The sequence below is a fragment of the Melanaphis sacchari genome, unplaced genomic scaffold (genome assembly GCF_002803265.2).
Source record: "Melanaphis sacchari strain LSU unplaced genomic scaffold, SCAv2.0 Contig28_pilon_pilon, whole genome shotgun sequence".
Classification (NCBI taxonomy): Eukaryota; Metazoa; Arthropoda; class Insecta; order Hemiptera; family Aphididae; genus Melanaphis; species Melanaphis sacchari.
Window position 1 is genome coordinate 2,528,347 of NW_020271162.1, and position 24,977 is coordinate 2,553,323.

General features: G+C 26.5%; 1 protein-coding gene across 3 annotated transcripts in view; it reads left to right on the plus strand.

Annotated features, from left to right (window-relative positions):
* LOC112595589 (Down syndrome cell adhesion molecule-like protein Dscam2) overlaps positions 1 to 24,977 on the plus strand; it is a 290,281-nt gene that overhangs the window by 207,995 nt on the left and 57,309 nt on the right. For all 3 annotated transcript variants that reach the window (XM_025340850.1, XM_025340851.1, XM_025340852.1), the window contains exon 8: positions 388 to 565. In XM_025340850.1, coding sequence (XP_025196635.1) covers positions 388 to 565 — 178 coding nt within the window. The remainder of the gene's footprint in view (positions 1 to 387; positions 566 to 24,977) is intronic.

Below are 24,977 nucleotides of genomic sequence, written 5' to 3' on the forward strand. Positions count from 1 at the left end.
GTTGGGTTGGTTAGAACATATTCAAAGGAAATTTTTATAATAAACTTTATTATTTAGTTTTTCAAACTTGCCTATTGGTAATAATTGATAATATTGTCGGTAACATTAATGACTAAAAATAGTTATAACGCTTCTATAATTTTATAAATACAATATTTAAATGTATATATTTAATATTTGATATTTGATATTTTTAGATTTATTTATAAATACCTCGTGAATTAAATATTTAAAAAATATAAATGTAATTACGAATGCATTATAATCTTACTTTAAATAAAATGGCACGCGCATTGATATATTAAAAAACATAATACTAAAATAATACTGATTATACGAGTAAACAGTTATTAAAATATATCTATTTTTTCGTTTTATATTACATAGCAAATTGTGACCTGGTTAAAAGATGGTGTGCCTCGTCAGTCTAGTTCATCAACACCACCCACTTATACGCTGAACGTTGATTCCGTGCAAAAAGATGATCAAGGCATGTATCAGTGCGTAGTTACCAACAAGCTAAACAATGAAATGGCACATTCGTTTGCTGAACTCAGACTAAGTGGTAAGTAAAAATCTATTACGACGTAACATTATAATCATATCAGGTAGTAATTACTCGTATAACTATAATTACTAACAATAATTATTGACAATTTTAAACAAGTTCATCATGAACGATCTATGTATCTTGTATTGTAAAATATGAGGACATATTCTAACTTGTTTTTAGCAGCAGTTTTGATTAAAAGTTCAAATAAACTTAAACACTAAACAAAATAAACATTGAATGTACATATTGCTTAACAAATTTATTCGTTATAATATTATAGTATCAATACTTAATGTGCTTAATTATATATATTTTTTTTTTTTACTAAACTGTCTATGTTTCTTAGTATATAACAAACAATAATCTCTATAAAGACTTTAAATTCAAATACCAAATCTATTTTCAAAAATCCACTAGCTTTTGCTTTATCACAATATAATATTCAATTTAATCAAAACCAACTAATCTGACTTTTTTTTCCTTCGCACTATTTAATAATTTATGAAACAATTAAAAGGTGTAGTTTAGTCTCTAGAGCCTTTACAAAAGTATTTTTAAATTAACCTTGTTTTGTAGCACTACTTACTTATTTTCAAAAATCTGTATGAGATATAATTTATTTTAAATATATAAAATAATGTTATATTATAAATATACTTAACGCTTGATAATCTAATAATGCATTAAGTATAGATGTATGTACTATTGTTGTTAAAACTATAACAAACCCGACTCGTTTTATCACTCTTGAGTAGTTTGATTGATTGAAAATTACTATATGTTGTAGTTGAAATATGGATTTATCTATCTTCTTTGTTACATTCGACAAAATACGCTTATTTCAGAACCATAATCGAATGAAAATCTTACTGGTTTAAGTGTTTTGAGAAACGTTTCAATCAAAATACGTCCTATGGAGTATGTACCCAAGGAAAATACGCGTGTCGTAGTAAATCAAAAAAATGTATTATTACCAAGTATTCAGACAAATAATGCAATAGAATAATTTATTAGTGTCCATTACAAATCGATTGTAATGTACATCGATCATAATAGTTAGGTTTATACTGTTTATGTTATAAAACCAACTTTATATGTATGGTGTGTTAACACTTAATAACTTATAGTTCGTTTTTGTCCGTTCGCACGATATTGATACTAACAGATGCGTTTTGAGTAACAACGTTTACGTTTCGTAGACATTTTTTTTAGCACATCAATATCCGTTTCTATTTTACGACTAATGTTAATAAAATGTATCCTGATACTACTCACGTAATGATATAATGGTCCGTTATCAGCTTGACTTATTCAATGATATTTCGCCTAAAATAAAAATCTACTAATATGTTTGCTACGTTAATGTCTTTGATTACATATATCCAATTTATAAAGACAGAGTCGTGATTGATGATAAATCAACGTAAGTATATGTAACAGTCATCGTGTACGCATGTATCAATTACGCTCCTCGTTATTTAATTATACTCTTGTGCAAATTCATCGACTTTTCAAAATTTTTTTTTATCATTCAAAACAGAGAAAATCACGGATTCAAACTTTTTGAAGAACGTTCAAACTTCGGGGGTCTAACGACCCCCCCCAGGTAATATTCACTTATTTTAATTACCGATATTCACCGCAAGTAATACAAGCGACATCATATCATGTTACATAACAATAAGTCGCCGCCGACATCACCGGCCGTCGTGGTAAATAAAACAGATAAGCGCACACCGATAACACCAATTAAAATAGTTAATCGTAACACCATTCTAAAAACAGCTAATACAAACTACCTCCAATGCGATAACGCTAATGATGGAAATAATGATGACACCGACTGGATAACAGTCGAACCCAAATCACCTGTTGTATATAAAAAACAAAAATTCTCAACTAGCTTATCTCCAAAACAAAAGCAATCAGCCGCAATTCATCTTAAACCACTAAATAAGTACACCGTATTAAAACCTCCTGATGACGATACGAATAACATGGATACTGATCAACCAAATATTAATTTATCCGATACTAAAACCCATACACCTCCTCCTATATTTATTAAATCAAGTTTAAATTATAATGGTTTTTGTAACGCGATAAAAACCGTAATTGGATCTAATGATTTTACATGCAAAAGTAATTTAAATGAATTAAGGCTTCAAACATTCACTACTGATGGGTATAGAAATGTAATACACTTATTAAAAGAAAAAAACGTCGATTTCCACACATATCAACTTCAACAAGAAAAACCTTTCCGTGTGGTTATCCGAAATTTGCATCACACTACTGATATAGATTTTATAAAAGATGAACTTGAACTACATGGTTACACAGCAGTTCAAGTAGTAAATGTTCACCAATGGCAAACAAAGAAGCCACTTCCTCTTTTCTTTGTCGATTTGAAACCTGACCAACACAACTCCGAAATTTTCAAGCTATCTTCTATCTGTTTCACAAAAATTAGAGTAGAAGAACCCCGTCCTCGTCAGCATCTAATCCAATGCCAACGTTGCCAAAATTTCGGACATACGAAAACATATTGTAATCACCAACCACGCTGTGTTAAATGCAGTGAACCTCATTTGACTGTAAATTGTCAAAAATCAATCGATCAACCACCCAAATGTGTTCTCTGTGAAGGACAGCACCCAGCCAGTTACCGAGGATGTCCCTTTTATCAAGACATACAATCCAAGCGAAAATCCTCTTTTACAACAAAATCGAAGACTAATGAAAATAATACAATTTTAGAAACTAATGTACAAGAACCCACCGGTAACACTTCTAAATACGAAAGCCAAAATAAACCAAACAATACACGAAAAACCTATTCCAAAGCCGCTCAAAATCTAAATACTAATAACCAGCCCCAACATAACAATAACGATTCTTTAAATTTAACAAATCAACTAAGCTCATTTATAAGCGAGCTTAAATCTATTATTAACCCACTAATCACACTACTTACTACAGTAATAAACAAAGTTCTCCTTAAAAATGATTAACATACAAAAAACCGCTTCTAAAATAACAATACTACTATGGAACGCTAATGGTGTGTCCCAACATAAAAACGAAGTGCAAAATTTACTCTATGAAAAAAAAATTCACATAGCCCTCATTACCGAAACTCATTTCACCCAAAACTCAAACTTTAACATACCTGGCTACTCATTATACAAAACTGACCATCCTGATGGTTCTGCTCATGCAGGCTCCGCTATACTTATTTCTTCTGATATAAAACACCATGAACTACTAGGCTTTCAAGAACCTCATGTACAGGCAACAATTATTTCTATACAAATAAAAAATGTACCAATTAAAATCGCCTCTATCTACTGTCCACCCCGTTACAAAATTGACTTCGATGACTTTAATAGATTTTTTCAACTGTTAGGTCATTCTTTCATAGCCGGTGGTGACTTCAACTCAAAGCACACTCTTTGGGGAAGCAGAGCTTCTAACCAAAGAGGTTCTGCCCTCCATAGATCCTTAATCAAAAATCATCTATCATTCATTTCCCCACCGAACCCTACATATTGGCCAACACATGCTAATAGGTTGCCCGAAACACTTGATTTCTTTATTTCCAAAATCCCAAATCACATAAATACCTCTATTGAAAATATCTGTGATCTATCAAGCGATCATTCTCCAATACTTTTATCAATAACTGGTGACGTATTATTAACCTCAAGACCTTCCTTAACTAATGGACCAATCGACTGGGACAAATTCAAATTTAATCTGGATCAAAATATCAATCTAAAAGTAGCACTTAAGACTCATTCTGACATAGACAATGCTGCCGAAGGTATCGTTCGAACAATCCAACAATCAGCCATTAAAGCTACATCACCTATTAACCCACACACCTTAAATTCTCCCAAAAGCCTACCTGCTGACATACAACAACTAATAATTAACAAACGTCATGCTCGTGCTAAATGGCAAAGATCAAGGTTGCCTAGTCATAAAAAAAATTTAAATTTTTTAACAAATCTTTTGAAATATAAACTATATATGCACAAATCTCAACAGTTCCAATTATACATGAAATCTTTACAACCAAATAACGGCTCTCTTTGGAAAGCAACTAAAAGGCTCACCAAACACAGAGAAAAAATACCACCTCTACGGCACGAAAACGGTCAACTAGCTATTACTGATAAAGATAAAGCAAATATTTTTGCTTCTCAATTGGCCGAAACATTTCAGCCTCATTCGTGCACTGTTCCTGAAAACGATTCAATTGTTGAAATTCGACAATTTTTATCAGTTCCGCTACCTATGTCGCTACCAGCAAAACCCATCTCTCCTGGTGAAATACAGTATATAATTAAAAAATTACCTCCCGGTAAGGCACCTGGAAATGATCTCATTACTAACAAAATTTTGAAAAATCTATCTCTTAAAACTTTAACTTTGCTCACCCACATATATAATTCTATGCTAAGATTGTCTCACTTCCCAAAAATCTGGAAATTTGCTGTCATTATACTTGTACCTAAACCAAATAAACCTAAACACTTATCCTCATCATATCGTCCCATAAGTTTACTTCCAGTTCTTGGTAAACTTTTCGAAAAGGCCCTCTTGAAAAGACTACGTCCCATCCTTCAAAATAACCAAATCATACCAAATAATCAATTTGGATTTCGAAGTAGGCACTCAACAATTCATCAAGCTCATCGTCTTACTGACGAAATCTCAACTGCTCTCGAAAACAAAGCATACTGTTCTGGATTGTTTTTAGATATTGCTCAAGCATTCGATAGAGTTTGGCACGAAGGCTTACTATACAAATTAAAACTCTTCATGCCAGCTCCCTACTATCTTATTATAAAATCTTATCTACAAAATCGTTCGTTTGTCGTACGACAGGGTAACGATATCTCATCTGCTCACTCAATATATGCTGGAGTCCCTCAGGGTAGTGATTTATCCCCGGATCTATACAATGTATTCACAGCAGATATCCCTCAATCTAGTAACACGCTTCTTGCCACATACGCTGATGACACAGCTATTCTTTCCTCCAGTTCAAATCCTAACCTAGCTTCAGCTGCACTTCAGGACCACGCTAATAAAATCGACGAATGGGCCAAAAAATGGAAAATCAAAATAAATACAGATAAATCTGTGCAAGTTACCTTCACTTTAAAACAATCTCCCCGTGAGTGCCCTCAACTAATCATGAACAACGTCCCCATCCCTGTCCGAACCGAAATAAAGTACTTAGGCATAACTCTTGATAAAAGGCTAACCTGGGGCCCCCACCTAAAAGAAAAAAGAAAATCAGCAAACAATAGACTACATCTCCTCCGACCACTCCTCAACTCCAAAATATCACTCCAAAATAAACTAATTATATATAAGTCAATCATAAGACCAGTCTGGTCTTATGGAATAGCAATATGGGGTCCGGCCAAGCCCTCGAACATAAGACCAATTCAGGCTTTCCAATCAATTGCGCTAAGGTTAGTTACCAAAGCCCCCTGGTACGTTTCTAACTTTACTTTACACAAAGACCTAAAAATAGCAACTACCACTGAACTAGCCATAGCAATGTACAAACGTTTTCACCAAAATTTAAACACGCACAGTAATACTCTAATATCAAACATGTCTACCTACACCCTCCCAAAAAACCCACCGCGCAGACTAAAACGCAAATGGTGTAGAGACCTATTAAATTAGTAAAAGAGGTGTTACCATTGGGTTTCTTCCTCAACACGTCATTCATGTTACTTTATTCTGTTTTCTTTATCTAATTTGCTTATTGTAATTATTGTGTACAGATTGTAAATTTTCTTTTTTAATAAAAAAAAAAAAAAAAAAAAAAAAGTATATGTATACGTTTTCATAACAGTCAGAAATATTATCTGTACCAAAACATATTTTATATTATTTGATTTTATATTTATAATACATCATTGATCTTATACATATACTCGTACATAGAGTTCTATTGAAGTATACTCTTAAAATAATTTCATCCTAAATCTCTGAAACCATTTTTAAAAATTAAAGTTATCCAGTACGGGGGTTTTTTTTTTCGTTTACGCACAAAAATGTCGGTATAGCCCTTATATTATACATTTATAATATCGCAGGGTTAGGTTACTATTAATAGTAAATCAGTTAACGTAATATATTACCTTTATTTGATGCATATCCAGAGTGGAACATTTATAGCTAATTTATTCAATATGGTTATTTACTGACAAATATCTCGTATGTATCTCATTTATTATATACTATCATACATGTATCTACACTTACATAAAGAACATAACACATAAACATTACACACAAAATCCAGTGACGGAATTTTGGTAAAAAAATAATCTGTTGAGGAGTCCCATGCTCAATGACGGTTTTGTGTGTCATAGCTTGTTTATGCATTGTCACGCTATTAATTACACTGTGATTGATATTTGTATAAAATAAACTGGGATGAATTTATATTTAAGGTAAAATACTTGCACGAAATTGTTTTGAATAATACTATGTTTTAAGATTTACTTGAAATTGATTCGATTTAAAATTTTTTTTAAAGACAAATTCAACATCATTGTATGTTATAAGATGTATGAAATGAGTTCCAAAACAACTGAAACCTCTTAGCATGTCAACGTTAAGTCGTTAAATTTTAATCAAAATCTATTCCCATTTTGATCCCAAAGACTCATACTCGTATTAATGCTATTTTTTTATTTCATAACATGTACATTAACATACGTGTAATAAACCTTATTTATTTTAGGATTCGGGCATTTTTATCTCCATTTTTTTTGTTTGTAATTATAGTTCTTAACAAATATCTAAGTTCAAAAAGGGTTAAATAAGAAGTATTTTAAATTATACATAGGATTTAAACGTACGTAAATTATGTATTATCATTATAAACTAAAATCTATTTTCATACTAAAAGTATGAAAATGTATTTTTGAAAGAACTTTTTATAAAGTTAATATTGTATTAAATACTCGTATTATAATATGCGTTTATTATTGTGATATGTATCATCATCTTACGAAGCCAATGAAACTACTTCGATCTCCAACTTAAGTATCTTGTCTAGTATCAAAATAAATCTATTTAATACTTTTGAGTCAATAATGAACAATTCTATTATAGCTTTTTCAGTGTTTTTACAAAAAAAAAAAATTATAACAAAAAAAAAAAAAATGAGAATTTTTACGTTTAACATTTTTTTAATGAAACTGATTTTTGTATATTGCTATAATTAACAAAAAACTAATAAAAGTATTATTTAAAAATTTCACAAAATGTTTATACTAATGTTTTCTAACTATAATATAATTTGCAATGTATTAATAATTTGGCTGAAGTTTTCAGCTATTTAAAGTCATTTAAAGCTATCGAATATTTTGAATTTAAGTGTTTTAAATATAAATAAAACATTATGTTTTATATTTGGTGAAAGAGGTTAAAAATATAATAAAAAATCAAATGTATGTATTTTAATAAAAATTTAAAAAATAATTAAAAATACAAAGGCACAATTTATTTATAGTTCACATTTTGATCCTTGAATTTGACAATATTACGAATATATTCAAATTATTTTGTGGATAAAAATGTATTAAATGTGAAATTATTATAATAAAGGTTAATTTAATAAAATATTTGTTATAACTTATAAGTAGTTGTTATAAAAGCAAAAAATCTAAAGTTATACAATAAATTTAATATTTTTTTTTATAGAAATTTGCAGTTCAAATTTTAGCAAAGTTAGATATTTAAACAAATATATTTTAGCACTGTTTTTGTAATTTTTTTTTTTTTTGTATTTAATTCATGAATATTTGTAGGCACTATTATTAGTTATTTCGTTATTATTTTATTTTATTCGATATAATGGTATTTGAAAAATATTTAGATTAATTTTAAGCAATTTTTTATACATATTTTATACCGCATAACTATAATGTGAAATAAATTTCTTTAGTATGATTATAATTATAAAATAAAATATACATATTGATACGGGTAGAGAACTAAAGACTAGAGAGACCGTTTAATTTTGAAATCAATTTTATTATGCAATAGCTTATTATTAAATTTACAATGACTTAATCAATGATTAGGCACATTCAGCTTATACAAGCTAAAAGAATGGCCCACTCGCCTAATTGTTTTCGTGTGAACCCCTGATTTTCTAATAATTCAATTAAAGTTCCCATTTAGATAATATAATCACACTAAATTTTGATAATTGAATTATTTAAGAATTACGACAGACGTAAAAAAATACATTTGCCACTTTACATTGAATTTTAAGTAGGCATTTATAATATTTTTAATGCTGACATAGTGATTGAAGAGAATTGTATTGTTAATACTTTGTAAGCGCATATATTAAATTGGAGGAGCTGTGTATGTATTATAAATTACTAGATCTGATTTAAGTTGTTGCAATTACCGAGTAGAATATAAATGGACAACGGTAAAGGATTTCAAAAATTGTTTGAAACTACAAAAATATAGTTAAAAATATAAGGTTAATAAGAGCAATATACAGATTATTTATTATCATCGATCATTTTTTTTTTTTTATAATATGTCTTTCTTTTACATCATCAATTTTTTACGCTTGCTATAATTGTATTGTTATTTGATAATAAATGTTTTTTTTTTTTTTTGTTTTATTGTCTTGTATTAGGTACGTTATTATTTATAAAAATTAAATATCACAATACCATCGCGTGGTCATGACTTTCAATAATAAGCGATTACTATATTGTTTTATTAGTTTTTATTCATTAATTTCTATTTCTACGTACATTTATGTTTCGTCCCTGTTCACTGAAACATTGCTGAAGCTGGCTGTTTTCTCCTAAAAATGTTCTGTTGTCAATTTCGGCGTTTTCCTTGAAACGATCTTTCTAATCTGTTAATATTCAGAGGTGCTTTATCTTCTACTCATTACAGCAGTGTCAACAGCTTTAGCCAGCTACTGTGCCATCTCACGGGTAAACGATACGACGAAAACAAACCCGTATAAAGTGCTGGTATGGTGATAGAAACATTAAATTAACGTGTCAACAATTTTCGAGTAGCCGATGACTAATTTACGAAAATCGTATTGTAAAAACATTTACAAGTTGGTAATTAATACAACTTTTTTTTTTCTACAGCTTATAAATAGTACTGCTAATATCATGGTTAATTTTTTCTAAAATATCTACGTGTATTATGGATACTGTGTTATACTAACGTTGTTTTTTTTAGAATCTTAAATTAATTTATTGTTTGTTATCAACATATGTATTTAAATATAGTACCACTTAAATCGTTTCAATTTTTATTTTGCTCAATGGTAGGCGAAATAGATAAATCACGTTCATTAAAACATTTTATAATAATTTTTCTCAGTATTGAAAAAAAAACACATTTATGGAATCAATGGAATCATTTGACAAAAATAAATGACAATATAAACGAAATACTCGATTCACAGATTGAGAATAGTATTTCAATACATTCTCAAGAAGCTTAATTTAATTATTAATATTTTTTCCGAAGAAAATAGTACTTATGTCGTTAATCTGTTTTATTTTATTCTTGACCTCCAGTATTGTGAGATTAAAAAAAAAAATTCAAATCATTGTTTTGAATTATAATATTTTATTATTATTTATTTTTTTGTAAAAATATTGATTGATTCGTTAGACTTTTGGCACTACGGTCTCAACTTCACAGAATACAGGATGATTGCCAAATCCTCAAAACAATGATATAATCTTATTATAGTTAACTTGTGTTCAATAGTATTATTACTAATAACGTTAGACAATATTCCGAAAAAAATCTTGGATAATGGGAAATGAGATAACGTCTAGCGTGGGATGACACAATTTACAAACAATTTCATTATAATGCATCAGATTTACATACTATCCATCGTTATTTTCCATCGTGGTCATCATAAAAATAAATATTAGTTTTACAAATTATTATCGTCAATATCATAAATTATATATAATTTATAAATTTTAATTAAATCATTATTACATTATAGATGAATCGTAAATGACGTAACGAAAATCCTATACGAATTTTTATCATGTACTTTAATATGCTAGTAAAACTAAACTATTATAATTATGAAGTTTGGAAAATTTTAAATCAAAATTTTCATAATTCAAATTAGAAATTTCTGCATTTGTAAATTCTTTTTTTTTTTTTTGTGGTGGTTGTAAAATGTTTTACGTAATAATGTCAGATATACATTTACTTTAAACACGTATGAGTAAAACAAAAAATTAAACTTTAAGTTTATCTTTAGATAATTTTCGCGTTACATTATACAAAATATATATATATATATATATTTAATCAAATTATAAGCATATCATATATCATATAACTTTAAAGGTGTATAATTTTAAGACACTTATACCCATTCTCATATAATATTCCACCTCATCTTAGCTGTATATTTAAAAAGTTTTTTGGTTATTTTAATTGCATATTTAAAATATTTTTAGCGTAATATGTCATGCAGCTCACTTATAATATTTATAATATTATAAATTTAATATACGATTAAGAACCAAACTTTTATATGCATTACTATACTTAAATAAGAAAATACACCAATAATTCAAATTACAGAAATTATTTTTCTTCTAAATTCAAAATTGAAATTATTTTATTATTATGGTTATAAGTAATCTTACTAAAGTAAATTTAATATGAAATTAAAATATGGTTTTTTAGTTAAATTAATAAATAAATTGTTTTATTTTTAATGCACAAAACAATAATACATTAAAAAAAAAAAATAACATACATATTTATATATTTATCTATATTTATTTATGTGAACAAAATTAATTTGATGAGTAGTCAATTACATAATTCTTAAATTATTAAAACCTTATAAGACATGAGTCCACCTGGCATATATACATATATCGAATTGAGAAGAACAAACTATGCATTATAATATGTAGATATCATAATGCATAGTTCGTTGCTAGGGCACAGCAAATACAATGTATGTATGCAAAGAAAACTGGTGTGAATATTAGAACAAGAACTTTGACTGCCCAACACTCCAATGTGTGTTTTACTTCAAATCATATCCGTCGATCCAATTTTAAATTGCAGTATTATGTGTAATGTTTGTTAGATCATTACTAACATAGAATGTTGCAGTTTAGCTTTAAACGTTTTTAAATTAATTTCGTATTTATCAAAGGTTATTTTATATTTATTTTATAATAGTACAGATAACAATATAAACACAATACTCTAAAACTGTACTTGAACAAAATGTTATTTAAAATAAATTACTGTTCTGGAAAATAATAATTTGAATTTTTAATATTACTTTATTTTCTAAGTATATTCTATTATTGGGGACGATATATTCACGTGATTAAGTATCATAACTTATAATATACAATGTTATAATACACAATTCACAAATTTGTATAACTATTTTTTCATTGTCATCTATAACAGTAACGTTCTACACTTCAAATATTTAAATTAATAAAATATATAGTTCAGGATTATATTAAAATTTATAGTTATGTATATATATATAATTAGTTATTCACATTAAACAAAGTTTATTTTCTCTCAATTTATTTTTTAATTCTCGCAGAATCGATTTTCTCATTTCAACAGCCAACACTACTAAAATACTGAATGCTTCGTACAAACAATATAATATCAGACACAATACTTGATTTAGTTAATATAATTAAAATCACTAAAGTATAAAACACCAAATTATGCTGTATTAATTTTCTTTCATGTCAAAACATATCATGTTGCTTAGAATTTATGATACTTAAGCGTATTTAATTTCTGACCATGTAGTCATACGTTATTTTATATAAAACGTGATTGTAAACGAAATCATACTTAGATACAATGCACTGTTATTTTTAACTATATTATTTGAATGTTCAGGACCATCAGTCGACCTTTGTCATAATATATGTTCTTATATGTATGTTTATATATACTATATACACATTATACATATACGTGCTCATACCTTTATAGTAATAACCGTCTCGCATCAGGAAATAGTCTCGTCGAGTTTTGTTTGCCGGTATTGCTATGAAAATAGTACAATAAATGTACTGTATCATTAAATTCAATATAGTAGCTAGAGAGATTAGGTATACTGGTAGTATATCCGGAAACGCTCGCAGGATTTACGTGTATTCCTTTAAGCGGATATTTGAAAATAATATTAGAACTCCTTTTTTTGCCACCATTGAATAGCGATGCTAGGTTATTTATGAATATCATTATTACCGCGAGTGTTTACGTATTCGTCATATCTTACATAAGTGTGTATAAATACACACACACATGCATACATGTATTATAACGTATAACATTGTATTACTAAGCACACACAATCGAATACCACTGGTTTTCGCCACTTGCAGTGCATTATATTATTAAAAGTAATGGATCTAGGGTTAGTCCCATACCCGTTATGCCTTATCGAACAATAATGCATTATACGTCAAGTGTGCATAAAATATCCAAAGTAATTTATTAAAATAACGTCTATCATATTATACATAATATATAAATCAACATCGGTTAGAGCTGTTCCAAAAGTATAACATTACTTTGTGTCTTATACGTGATATACGTGAATGTATTTCATTGTAGTTAGGGTACCTAAATGTGCTTGTGCTTATTTGCATTTTTATACTATACACATTTTCTTATTTATTATGAAGTAAATCGTTTTGACCGCCCAAATAGTTTCAAAAATATTACTACCATCCGTACACTGCATTGTAAAAATACTATAATAATAGTAGTAGTAGTAAAATAATATCGAGTTTATGGAAGAAATATTAATATCGATGTATATGATTTGAATTTGCGCATTATATTGAAATATGTTAAACTAGATTTATAATGTGGTTTGTTATCTTATAAAATATGAATGGATCATCCGTAAAGATATTCAGTGGTAACCGATAAGTAAACAAGTTTATTTTTGTGGTAATTATCTTGTTCATGTATCGTATTATAAAATAAATTACACATTTTTTATGCCACGTTTTCTGAATTAGAAGAGTCATAGATACATACGTTAACTAGGTGTTATAATAATATGTAAATTATTTTTGAACCAGCTTATATCAACATTTTATCAAATAATACTATGTTATATTCGTATAGTGTTTGCTGTCAAATATATAATATAATACTGAAGTGGATAAAACTCAGATTTTCAATACATCATTAAATGCAAATAAAAAATACTGTAAAAGTCTACAAAGTACGAGTGATACATTTATATATTTAAATGTGAAAATGAAAATATTTGTCATGCATGTTCTCTGAATGTATTTATTCAGGTACCTTGATTTTTTTCAAATTAAATAATACATCTTTAAACAGGTTTTAAGCTTATTTAAAATTTAATGAGTTAATGAAAATTGAGTTATAAAACTTTTAAATACTAGGCAAATATGCGCATAAAGCTATTTATTTTTAACCAATTATTAGTTATCGTTATAAACTAGTATTTTAGAGAATAGTCCATGTAGTATAACAATAAAATACATTTTTGTTGTATATAATGTACATTATTGAAGCTTAACAAGTTTTTGGCCCAGTATAAAAATAAAATAAAATTCAGATAGTTCAAAAAAAAAAAAAAAATAATAATAAAATAAAAATATGATCATAGTTTAAAAAAAAATGCTTTTTTTAAATGATAAAATAATAACGCTTATCGTGGATGTTATGTAAAGTTGATATGTAAAAAGCATCATCTATACACTAAATCAAAACATCAAATATATTATTTATCACTACAAAAGTTTAATATGCTAAATGATAGTATTAGAAAATAAAATTTATTATGGACAAATTTTGTACGGACAAAGAAGTGCACGGGGATTATTACCTACTACCTAGTTATATTATGTGCCATATTATTTATATATTAAATTTTAATTTACAAAAAATATTATTTAAAACGTATAGTAAATTTTGATTAACTTGATCATTATTGGTATAAATAAAGAAGCTAATTACTTTAAAAAAACTGTTTACAAGTTAAAAATGTAAAAGTGTTAATATTAAACACGCTGTTATGTTATTTGTGGCTTTAATAGAATTTTTTTTTATTGATACATTTCAAATAATACTATAAAAAATTATATAGTTTTTGGTTCAGTTTAAATAAAAAATAAATACTTTTAAAATACAAGTTAATTTAAACTCAAACATTTATCCAAGGTTATCGTGTCACGCGCGATGCGGTCTGAAAGCCATCTACACAAATATGTAGCAAATTTGCCTATACACTGTGCCAGCCAATGAATATAAAATATTTTATTATTAAAACTAAATTAAAAAAAAAAAAAAAAACTGGAAAAGTAGGTAAATTGCTATGATCTATACGAGGTATTTAGTGTGCCACTGTAACTCAACATTCAATAGATAACTCTAATATACGTGTTACATTTGAATTTAATGATAAATAATACGATTTTGGGTGGAAACGTTTCGTCAGTAAATAATCAAGTATATTTTACTATATTATATTATATAACTATGAAAAGTGCATACAATTTTATATAAAAATAATTGTTATATTATTGTTTCATATAATATAATGGCCACTAGATAATAATATCTAGTTCTTAACATAGTTGTATTAGTTGATATGCGTTGCGGTTGGTTATATTACCAATCGTTTCGTGTAGAAATGACCACCCCTTAGTTAAAGGTATCACATCTTGTCCTTTATTTATACAAATATGTTAGTTACAGAATCTATGGGGTGAGCGAGGTTCACGAGTGTGTTAACCAAGCTTACGCGGTGAGAGCTCATGTTTGACCGACGATATTATTAGTTTGGTCCCACCACATATAATTAGGAAATAGTATTTAGGGTCACAAGGTGGGACGGAGTTCCCCGCCGGTAACGCGTAACTTATGCAAATGGCTACTACTCGGCGGAAAGGAGCTTGAGTCGGTGGTAATTAAGCAAGTGACTGGGGGTAGATCATGTGTCGTGCTCTATGACGTCCGGTCTGGTTGATTCCGATCGTGGTCCCGAGTGGTCAGGGTCGTGGGGTTTGTTGATGCCGGCTCGATGGTTACCATTCCACGACTACCATGGTTGGTTGATTCCGATTGCACCTAGTTATTAACAATTTGCTGGTCACGGTCGCGTTCGTCTCGTCATTTCGAACGGTCGACGACAGTCTGCTCGGTGATGTGAGATAGAATGCTGTCCTCGTCTGGTTTACACTAGAAAAGATCGGCGTCGGTCTTCTGGTCTCCGGACGTCAGTGTTTAACTTAATGTTGTTTAGAGATGATATTGAGGAGTTGATGTTGTACTCTGTTACATAGTAAGATAAATTTTTGTTAATCGGCGTTACCAAAAGTAGAAAAAAAAATTTAAAAAAAATTTGTGTTATTTTTTCATGTAAATTAAGAATAAAAGAAAACACTGTAATATTTTTACTAATTACAACTCAATTTCCACACTAGATTAAGTTTTATACAAGAAACTTTTACTCTGCTGCTACCAAAAAATGTGTCAATACTCAATAAGCACAATAAATCAAAAAAAACAATAAATAAATAAATAAAATAAAATAAAAAATAAAATAGACATTATTGTAAAACCACCAATATATTCATCGCTATACTCATAGTTTAAAATTGTATAAAAGGTTATATAAATTCAAAGATTTATACGTTTTATGTATAGGTATATTTTAAGAATTAAAACTAGTTTATTGTTTCGGGTAGATATCCGCTGTTCACCTAAATTAAAAAAAAAAAAGAATTGTATTCATAAAAACCACGAGATAACTTATATTTATAAAGCTATTTGATGAATTTATTATACTATTTTATTTAATTGTTTTCATTTAAAGGGTATTAACAGTAAATGTTAAAATTTAGCTAGAACGTTAGATAATAATATGATGTTTAAAATTCTAAAAATATACTTTTGATTCAAAGGTAATTTCAGTTATTTCGTTCATCGTACAGATCTATATAGTAGATAAGTTTTGTTCAAAAATTAAAATGAAAAGCCTCTTTTCAGTCATGATACACTATAGTGTACCATCATGATTATGCGAGTTGAGTAGATTTGGATATGTACACAAGTTAGCTCTTTGTGTTGCTGTGAAAACTACGACTAGCCCATATTTTTTGTTACAGGGAATATGTTATTTTAATAGTTAACATTTCGTTTTTCCATGAATAGTTTTATTGGTTTTTAGTGTTTGTTGCTTTTGGTCGTTGAATTATAAATACATATAGTATTTTGTGTATATTTACTGTTTTAATCTATATTATAACTCATTAAAGAAAAAGTTTTAATTAAAAGTTTTAGTTTTTAATGAATATTCAAAAGAGACTAATCATCAGAATTCTACCATACTCTTTTCCGAAAAAAAAAAAATATAAACAATTTAGAATAAAATAATATGTGCTACTAGTATGGGTATTTAGTTTTATTTTCTACGTCTATATATGATATAATATGTAAATTGATGTATTTTATTTTCTGATTATTAATATATAAATGGCTTGTTTATTGTATAGTTAAGTATATAAAAATTGCATTTATAATGTTTATTTTTTTGAAATACGATTTGATAAAAAAAAAAAATCTCATGAACAAAGATTAATACTTATACATATCAAACGTTTAAGAATTTAACGTCACGTATTGTATAATACATATTTTCATGCACAGTAAGTATTTTTATTTGTCAGTCGCTAATAATTGTCTTCATTGTACATTCCTAACACGTGCTTGTCAACAGCAGTCTGTGGTGTGAAGATTATAACAGTAAATTAACAAACAACGACGAACAGATTTTATCTAGTCACGTTTATGGTCGTTCACATTAAAACTTCTAAAATAAAATATTAATTTTTAATGGTCAATACAATACTGCTTTCTAGAAATACAATTGTAGTATTTAAAAAAAAATAAAGGGTAATAAGAAATGGTTTAAAATTGTAATCAAAAACGTTTATCTTATTATCCCATTTTAATACATATTAATCTGTGTAATAAGTACACAGAAAGTTTTATATAAATTTAATTAAATTAAAGTCAATTATTATTCATTAAAAATATGGAAATGTAGTATTATTTTATCCTATTTTTCTTTTCTATTTTTATGTTTATAAATTCAAATTTTAAGATCTACTTTACTTTTATACAAGTTCTAAGTATGCATTATAAATACCAGTAATATTTCACATTTTTTAGTTTGTTTATAAGGTTTCTAAATTAGACTCTTTAAGTCATATGATTCTACTTAGAATCAAACATGTTGGTTTTGGTAAATTGTAAGCATATCGTTATTAAATAGTTCTTATTTCACTTGCACTTAATTATAACTTTGTGTATAAAAAACCTTGAAATAATATGTGCTTGTAACACTACAATGTATAAATATATTTATTAATGTATAAATATCTGTATAAATTATTTATTTTTAAAAATGTAATAACAATATTTGGGTTCTTATCATTTATAGATTTGCGACTAATATATAAATATAATACATTACTCATAAAATTAAAACATCGAATATCACTGTCATAAAATCTGCGTACACGTTATTACTGATTGAGATAAGTGTGCCACAGCTGTACTCGAAAAACTTTACATCAAAAAAAAAGAAGAAAACTTTTTTTTTAAATGTTGTTGGAAGGTATTTTAATTTGTTTAAAAAAGGTTTAAAAGGAATACTTTTTAAATAAAAAAGTAAAGCTATTAAAAACGTCTTTTGAAAATAGCTAACAAACATTTTTCAGACATTATGTTTTTACACAAGATTTCAAAAGTGTTTTAAATTAAAATTTAAGTCAAATTGATTTTTTTTTATGATTTTCACAAAATATAGCAAGTAATGTTTTTCTGTAAACTATGTACATAAATACTATTTTCAAAGCTAAAAAGAGGAATGAGTGACGATTATTAATGTGTTGAAAGTTTTATTAACTTCTGTCTTAGTTATAATATAACTACTTACCTTTTTTATAGTAGCTTTAAACTTAACCAATTAAATTGTTTCTATGAAGTCAGAAACTATAACAAATGAATTAGTTTTATAAAATCACATCAAATGTTTTTTCAATTATAATATTATCTCTATAAATCATATTCTACAATATATATTTAAAATATTTTTTATTCAAAATTAAATAAATAACTGTAAACGTATAGCTAACAAATAAAATATTACTCTTACGTAGTTATTAAGCAAAAAAAAAAAACTGTTCATTCAAATAAATATATGTAATTAATTACATTGATACATCGATATCATGTCAAACTGTGTCACAGTCAATGTGTACAAATGTTGTATTTCAAAGGCACAGTATGCAGTTGATGATGAGAAAAGCTATAGTAACAAAAATCTTTCCAAATATTTGTGTTATTAAAATATGTATTGAAAATGGTAATTTATCATAAGCTGTAAAAGTGTCGATTGCTTTATATCAAAATAACACGTAAATATACGTGCAAAATATTTTCTAAAAATAGTAACAATATCAATAATATACTTTCATTATTCAGTATAACATTTAAAATAGTTAAAGGTAAAAAATTTAAAATAGAATTTATTATACTTCAGAGTAGGTTTGTTATATTTATAGATAAAAATTATTTGGGGTCAAATATATTACAATCATATATTCATATGGTAAAAAATGATTAATAATTTCTTTAGTTTCTTTTTTATATCAACATTTTCAACTTTTTAAGTTATTTTCCAATTTTATATTATGTCTTATTAAAGAGCAAAATTTTTATTTTATAAATACACTTTTATGAATATTATTGTTAACCAAATGATTATTTAAATCAATGTTCTTATTTTTTACATCATCAAACCTGTTTTTTTAATTATTTTTACACATAATTTGTTTTTAAAATATTCGGGACTTTAAAATAAAATAAAAATATTCATCAAAAGAATAAAAAAATACAAGTTTAGCTATTTTTATAGATAAAACTATATACATTTTAATTTTCAACATCCAATGTCGAATGTAAAAACAAAACAAATCGTTCTAAAATTAAATATATTTCTATAAATCACACGTCTCAAATTTTTAATTCTAATTTTATTGAACTCAACAATGTCAAATTGTATTTTTATACATTAATGAGTTGACAATCACGATGCTATGCTATTTTTTTTTAACTAATAGATTTTTATTTTTTTTTTTTTTCAAATATTTCCACAGCAAACAATCTTATCTTATTGTTGTTGTTCAAAAGAAATATTCGTTACCTTAAACAGAACTAAAGAAAATAATGTATGATTGTTTGACACTTACTGGGCATTAAGTTTGATATATTTTAACATTGAAATGATTAATAAAAATAATAAAGTGTTTGAACTTGATGTTATCTCACAAAATCTATCAATCAAACTATCGAAGACGTTTAATAAGAATAAAACAAACTGCTCCATAAACTCAAATACTCGTATTCAATGCGAAGCTAACTTATAATGCAAACATGCACACGTGGCATATAACCAACGTATTATACAAAAAAATCGAAAATTTCAGTTGTCTATAAATAGCTCAAAAAAAGTCAAAATATTTTTAAAATTAAATCATGTAAAGAAAATGCCAATCTAAATAACTGGTAAAATTTTCAAGTATCTACGACTTATAATTTTTGAATATTAACAAATATTTAAAATCGTTTGAGGATAATTCGTTATCGTTACGATATTTCGTAAAAATTTAAGATTCAAACGCACTTAAATTGTTTTCTATAATGATGCTTCGAGTTTTTACTATAGTTACTTGAAGGAAAACTTAGGGAAAACATAGTGTAGTATTTTTAATCCTTAGTTATAAACACAAACAATTTTATGATTTTTCAACTTCAAAATTACTTACAAATTTTCGCGTTTTCGATAGATTTCATAAATATTTGAACTATAAACGTTTATAAAAAAAAAATTGTAACTAACAAATTTTATTTTTTTTTAGCTACACTAAGAAAAACTCATAATGAACCTTGTATTAAATTTTCAAAATTTTTTGGTCATCCAACATTTTTTTATCCACACTTCAAAAAAAAAATATTCAAAAAAATCGATAATTTCAGTGGTCTATAAATAACTCAAAAATAGTTAAAATTTTTTGAAAATTAAATTGTATATAGATAACACTAACATAAACATTTGATGAAAATTTCAAGTATTTACAGTAATTAGTTTTTAAATTACAACCATATAAAAAAAATCGATTTGGTCGAAAACTGGTTTTGCGTAAAAATTCCCGTTTTTCCGTCATTTTTTTTTTTCTCGATTTTTTTAAAAACTGTTGGAATATGTTTACTTTGTACCTCTATAATGCATTAAGGATATTCGTTTTTCCATTGGCAACCACCCTCGAAGTTTGAAATTGAAGCATTATTTCGACTACTTATGCTGTACACAGACACAAAAATGTATAATAAAAGTGTTTATGAATTTTTTACTACGAAAAAACTTGAATATTCTCGAGATTTTATGAATTTCATAGAAATACTTAGTGTAATGATTACAAAGAAATAGTGTGATTACACATTTTTGGTACATGTTTTAAATTGGTAAATGTCAAACCTACGAGGAACTTTGTAATTTATTTCTAAAAATGTTTACCCACCAACATTTTTTTTATTGTTATTTATGAAAAAAAAATCTAAATTAAAAAGTGAGAATTTTCAAATGACTATAAATAAATTAAAAGAAATCAAAATATTTTGAAAATTGTATAATAAATTATATTACGTTTAGAAAAATATCATAACGTATTCAGTGAAATTTTTAAGTTTCTACTGTTATCCGTTTTTGAGTTATATAGAAAAATCAAAGTTTTGCGTAAATATTCCCGTTTTTATTAATTTTTTGTTTTTCTCGATTACTTTGAAAAATAATAGAAGTTATTAATCTTGACTTTATAAAGTACATATTATATCCAATTTTCTGTAAAAAATAACTCTGAATGTTCAACATCGAAGCATTTTTTTAACTGTTCATTTTATGTACAGATTTAAAAGAAAACCACATCTTTGTAAAATAAATACATTTATCGCTTTGCTCAAAATCTTAAAATCCTCATTTTTTTGTTTATTGCACTATTATATCGTTAAAGATTACAGTAGCAAAATTTGATATGATAGTAGTCACATTTTTTTAGCTCAATAACAACTCAAATACGATTAAGTACTTAAAATGTACCTAAGTACGATTTAAAATAGTGTATGTGATTTTAACATCAAACTTCTAAGTATAAATGAGTTATTGATGAACAAAAAATATTTTTAAAATAAAGACATTTTTCAGAAATTATATAGTAAATTGCTTCTATTTGCTAATAGTTTTATCTAGCTTAAAATATTATATAATATTTACTTTGAATTTAAATAATACTTAAAAAAACAAAAACGGAATAATAATTTTCCATATACACTGTATTATGCATTATATATATTTTTGTCAAAGTTTTATCACATCAATTAATATAAAATAAATATCATACCACAGCTTGTAAAAACAACTGTAGGTACGCGAGTATCCCTCCTAAATGTTTTTTTTTCTGTATATGTATAATTTAAATATATATATATATATATATTTTAAAATATTTTTTACTTAAATAATATTTGTTTTGGTTATTTAAATAAATAATATACAATAAGACACTGTATTATTGAATTATTGAAAATAAAATATAAATAAAAGTGTTGCATTGTAAAACCAATGCATTAATTACTATTGAATCTATAGCAAGTTTTTATAAATACGATATTCTACATTGTGTTGTAATATTAAACTTAATAAATCTTGAAAAATAGTTTAAAAATTGTATAAAAAGTAAAAGAGGTATCTAAAATTAAAATTTGCTAAATGTTTGTACCTATAACCATTTATTTTGAATAGAAAAAAAAATCATCAGAAAACCCAGAGGATAGTAGTTTAAAATGTAAACACATAATAATTCATGAAAATATTTTCTTCAAATTTTAAATAAGTAAATTAAAAGAGCAATATTTATGTATATACTTATATACAGTTAAACATTTTTTTAGTACGTACCTTTATTATTCAAATATTTGAGTTCGGTTATCGGTTTTAGTTTATTTGCCATATAGGCTAATGCTAATAGTAAACTTTTCAACAAACAAAAATCAAGAACAGCAATTTTAGTAATTTTTATTCAATCGTGGTAATTATGATAGTATTAACTGTAATCGAACCCATCAACCTGTTGCCGCTGTTATTGTTGTATTGATTCAATTCTGCCTCAGTGGTTTTACTACTTTTCAACGTAGACCTTATTGTAATACAACTGCTTCGTTAATTGTATACCATCGAATTCGTGGCATAGTTAGAATTCATTACGACCACAATGATCTGTATTTTAAGATATTTTCAGAGATACACATTGTTTGAACTATCATACATTATAATAGAACGATATACGTAAACCAAATATTAATATCTAGTTTGTAATTTGTTTTGTAAAATTCAACAGCAATGCTCAGGCCACGCAATAACGAGTATAAACTGAAATGCGTATTATATTATCGGGATAGGTAGGTACGCATTGTTGTGGCAATTAACAGTTTGTTGTTCAAAAAGAGCAGTGAACGCGAAACTGAACCAATATAATGTAAGCTTCCTTTACTTTGGAAATACTAATAACGGGAACAACTTTAATACTATTCAAAGGTATTAGTGTGTCTAAAGTTTGACATTAATACAAGAACAAACAATGCTGAATGATAGATGAAGTTTGGGATTTCAAACGACAACGTAGATTACGGTTTACTTATCTACTTGATGGGAAAAATCATAAACATCTAAGGATGTCCATCAAAACGTATACACCTACGTATACGTATACATAAATGAAAATAATTATATTCAAACCATATTTTCTCACGGAATAGATAATACAAAGACAGTAATATATTTGTATATAACACACAATAGCAGACAACTATATCTGGCATATTATAAATTATAACTATTATATTTTCTTCGAGATAAAATACATACTATGGTTATTAATAATAATATCTTAAATTACTTATTATTTCTATTGTCTCGCAGTATTATTCTGAGGACTATGAATAAGTGTAATTTATTGTACAATTGTATTCGTTTATTTTTTCGAACAAAATACGATTGATACAAATAATATTTATTAACTACCCAAATGCTGAGATCAATTTTCGTGTATCATATATTTAAGTTTATATAAAGTGTTTCTTCTTTTCTTCAGTTACCCTCAACATTTTTGCTTAAAACACACTTTTTTCACATCTTGATATTTTGATAAATTGTACATACACTCACATTTCACAAAAATTGCCATAATTGTATTATTGGTAACATATTAATAATAAGCATTTATTATTGTTATATTAATGATTCTAGTGTGAAAATTAAGCATTCAAATTTGGTTCCCGGTGAAATGATTTAGATAAAATATGGGAACATGCAGCTATTTGTGATTAGCTCATCGTGATTTTGTAAATCCATACTTAAAAAGTTCGATTTATTGAACGATTACTCTTCACATATTATAGATATATGAATACACGTGAAATGCACACATAAGATAATATTTTACAAACATATACATTAACGAAATGTATTAGAATAATTATATTTTACATCGTAGTAATATATTACATAAATTAAATATATATATGTTCGTACTTAAAATTTAATAAACATTTGTTATTTACATACGTAGATTGTGTTATTTATATTTACATGAGAGTTAAATTACCACTCTAATGACCATAAATACATTTTAAAATATAATATTAATTCTATTTTTTCTTGGGAATAGATGATGCTACCGATTTCATATTTATAAGTAAATTAATTCAAGAAAGCCTATGACTCTATTCACAGGGTAAGCTTAATTAATATTCTTAGGGAATTTAAGTTTCCAAAAAAGCTAATTAATCTTTTAGAGACACGTATAAATGGAACAAAGATTAAATTAAAACTAACAAATATGTTGTCACAACCAATGGAAGTAGTGATAGGCTTAAGAAAAGGGGATGTGTTTTCTCCCATACTATTTAACTTAGTGTTGGAGAAAATAGTAAGAGAAATCAATTTATGTGAAGCGGTTGAGTTAGGTCGATTAACAATTAATATTCTGGCGTATGCAGATGATATTTCTCTATTGGAAAGGATTAGAGAGATTTTTAGATGTTATAGTATAATATGCCATTTTTTCTGTGATTGTGATCAATTTGGAATTACATTTTAATCAATGCCTGAAAGCAATATGTGTAGGATTTTCTTATTTTTAAACACTTATGATTGGTTAATTGAGTTAATAAAATAATG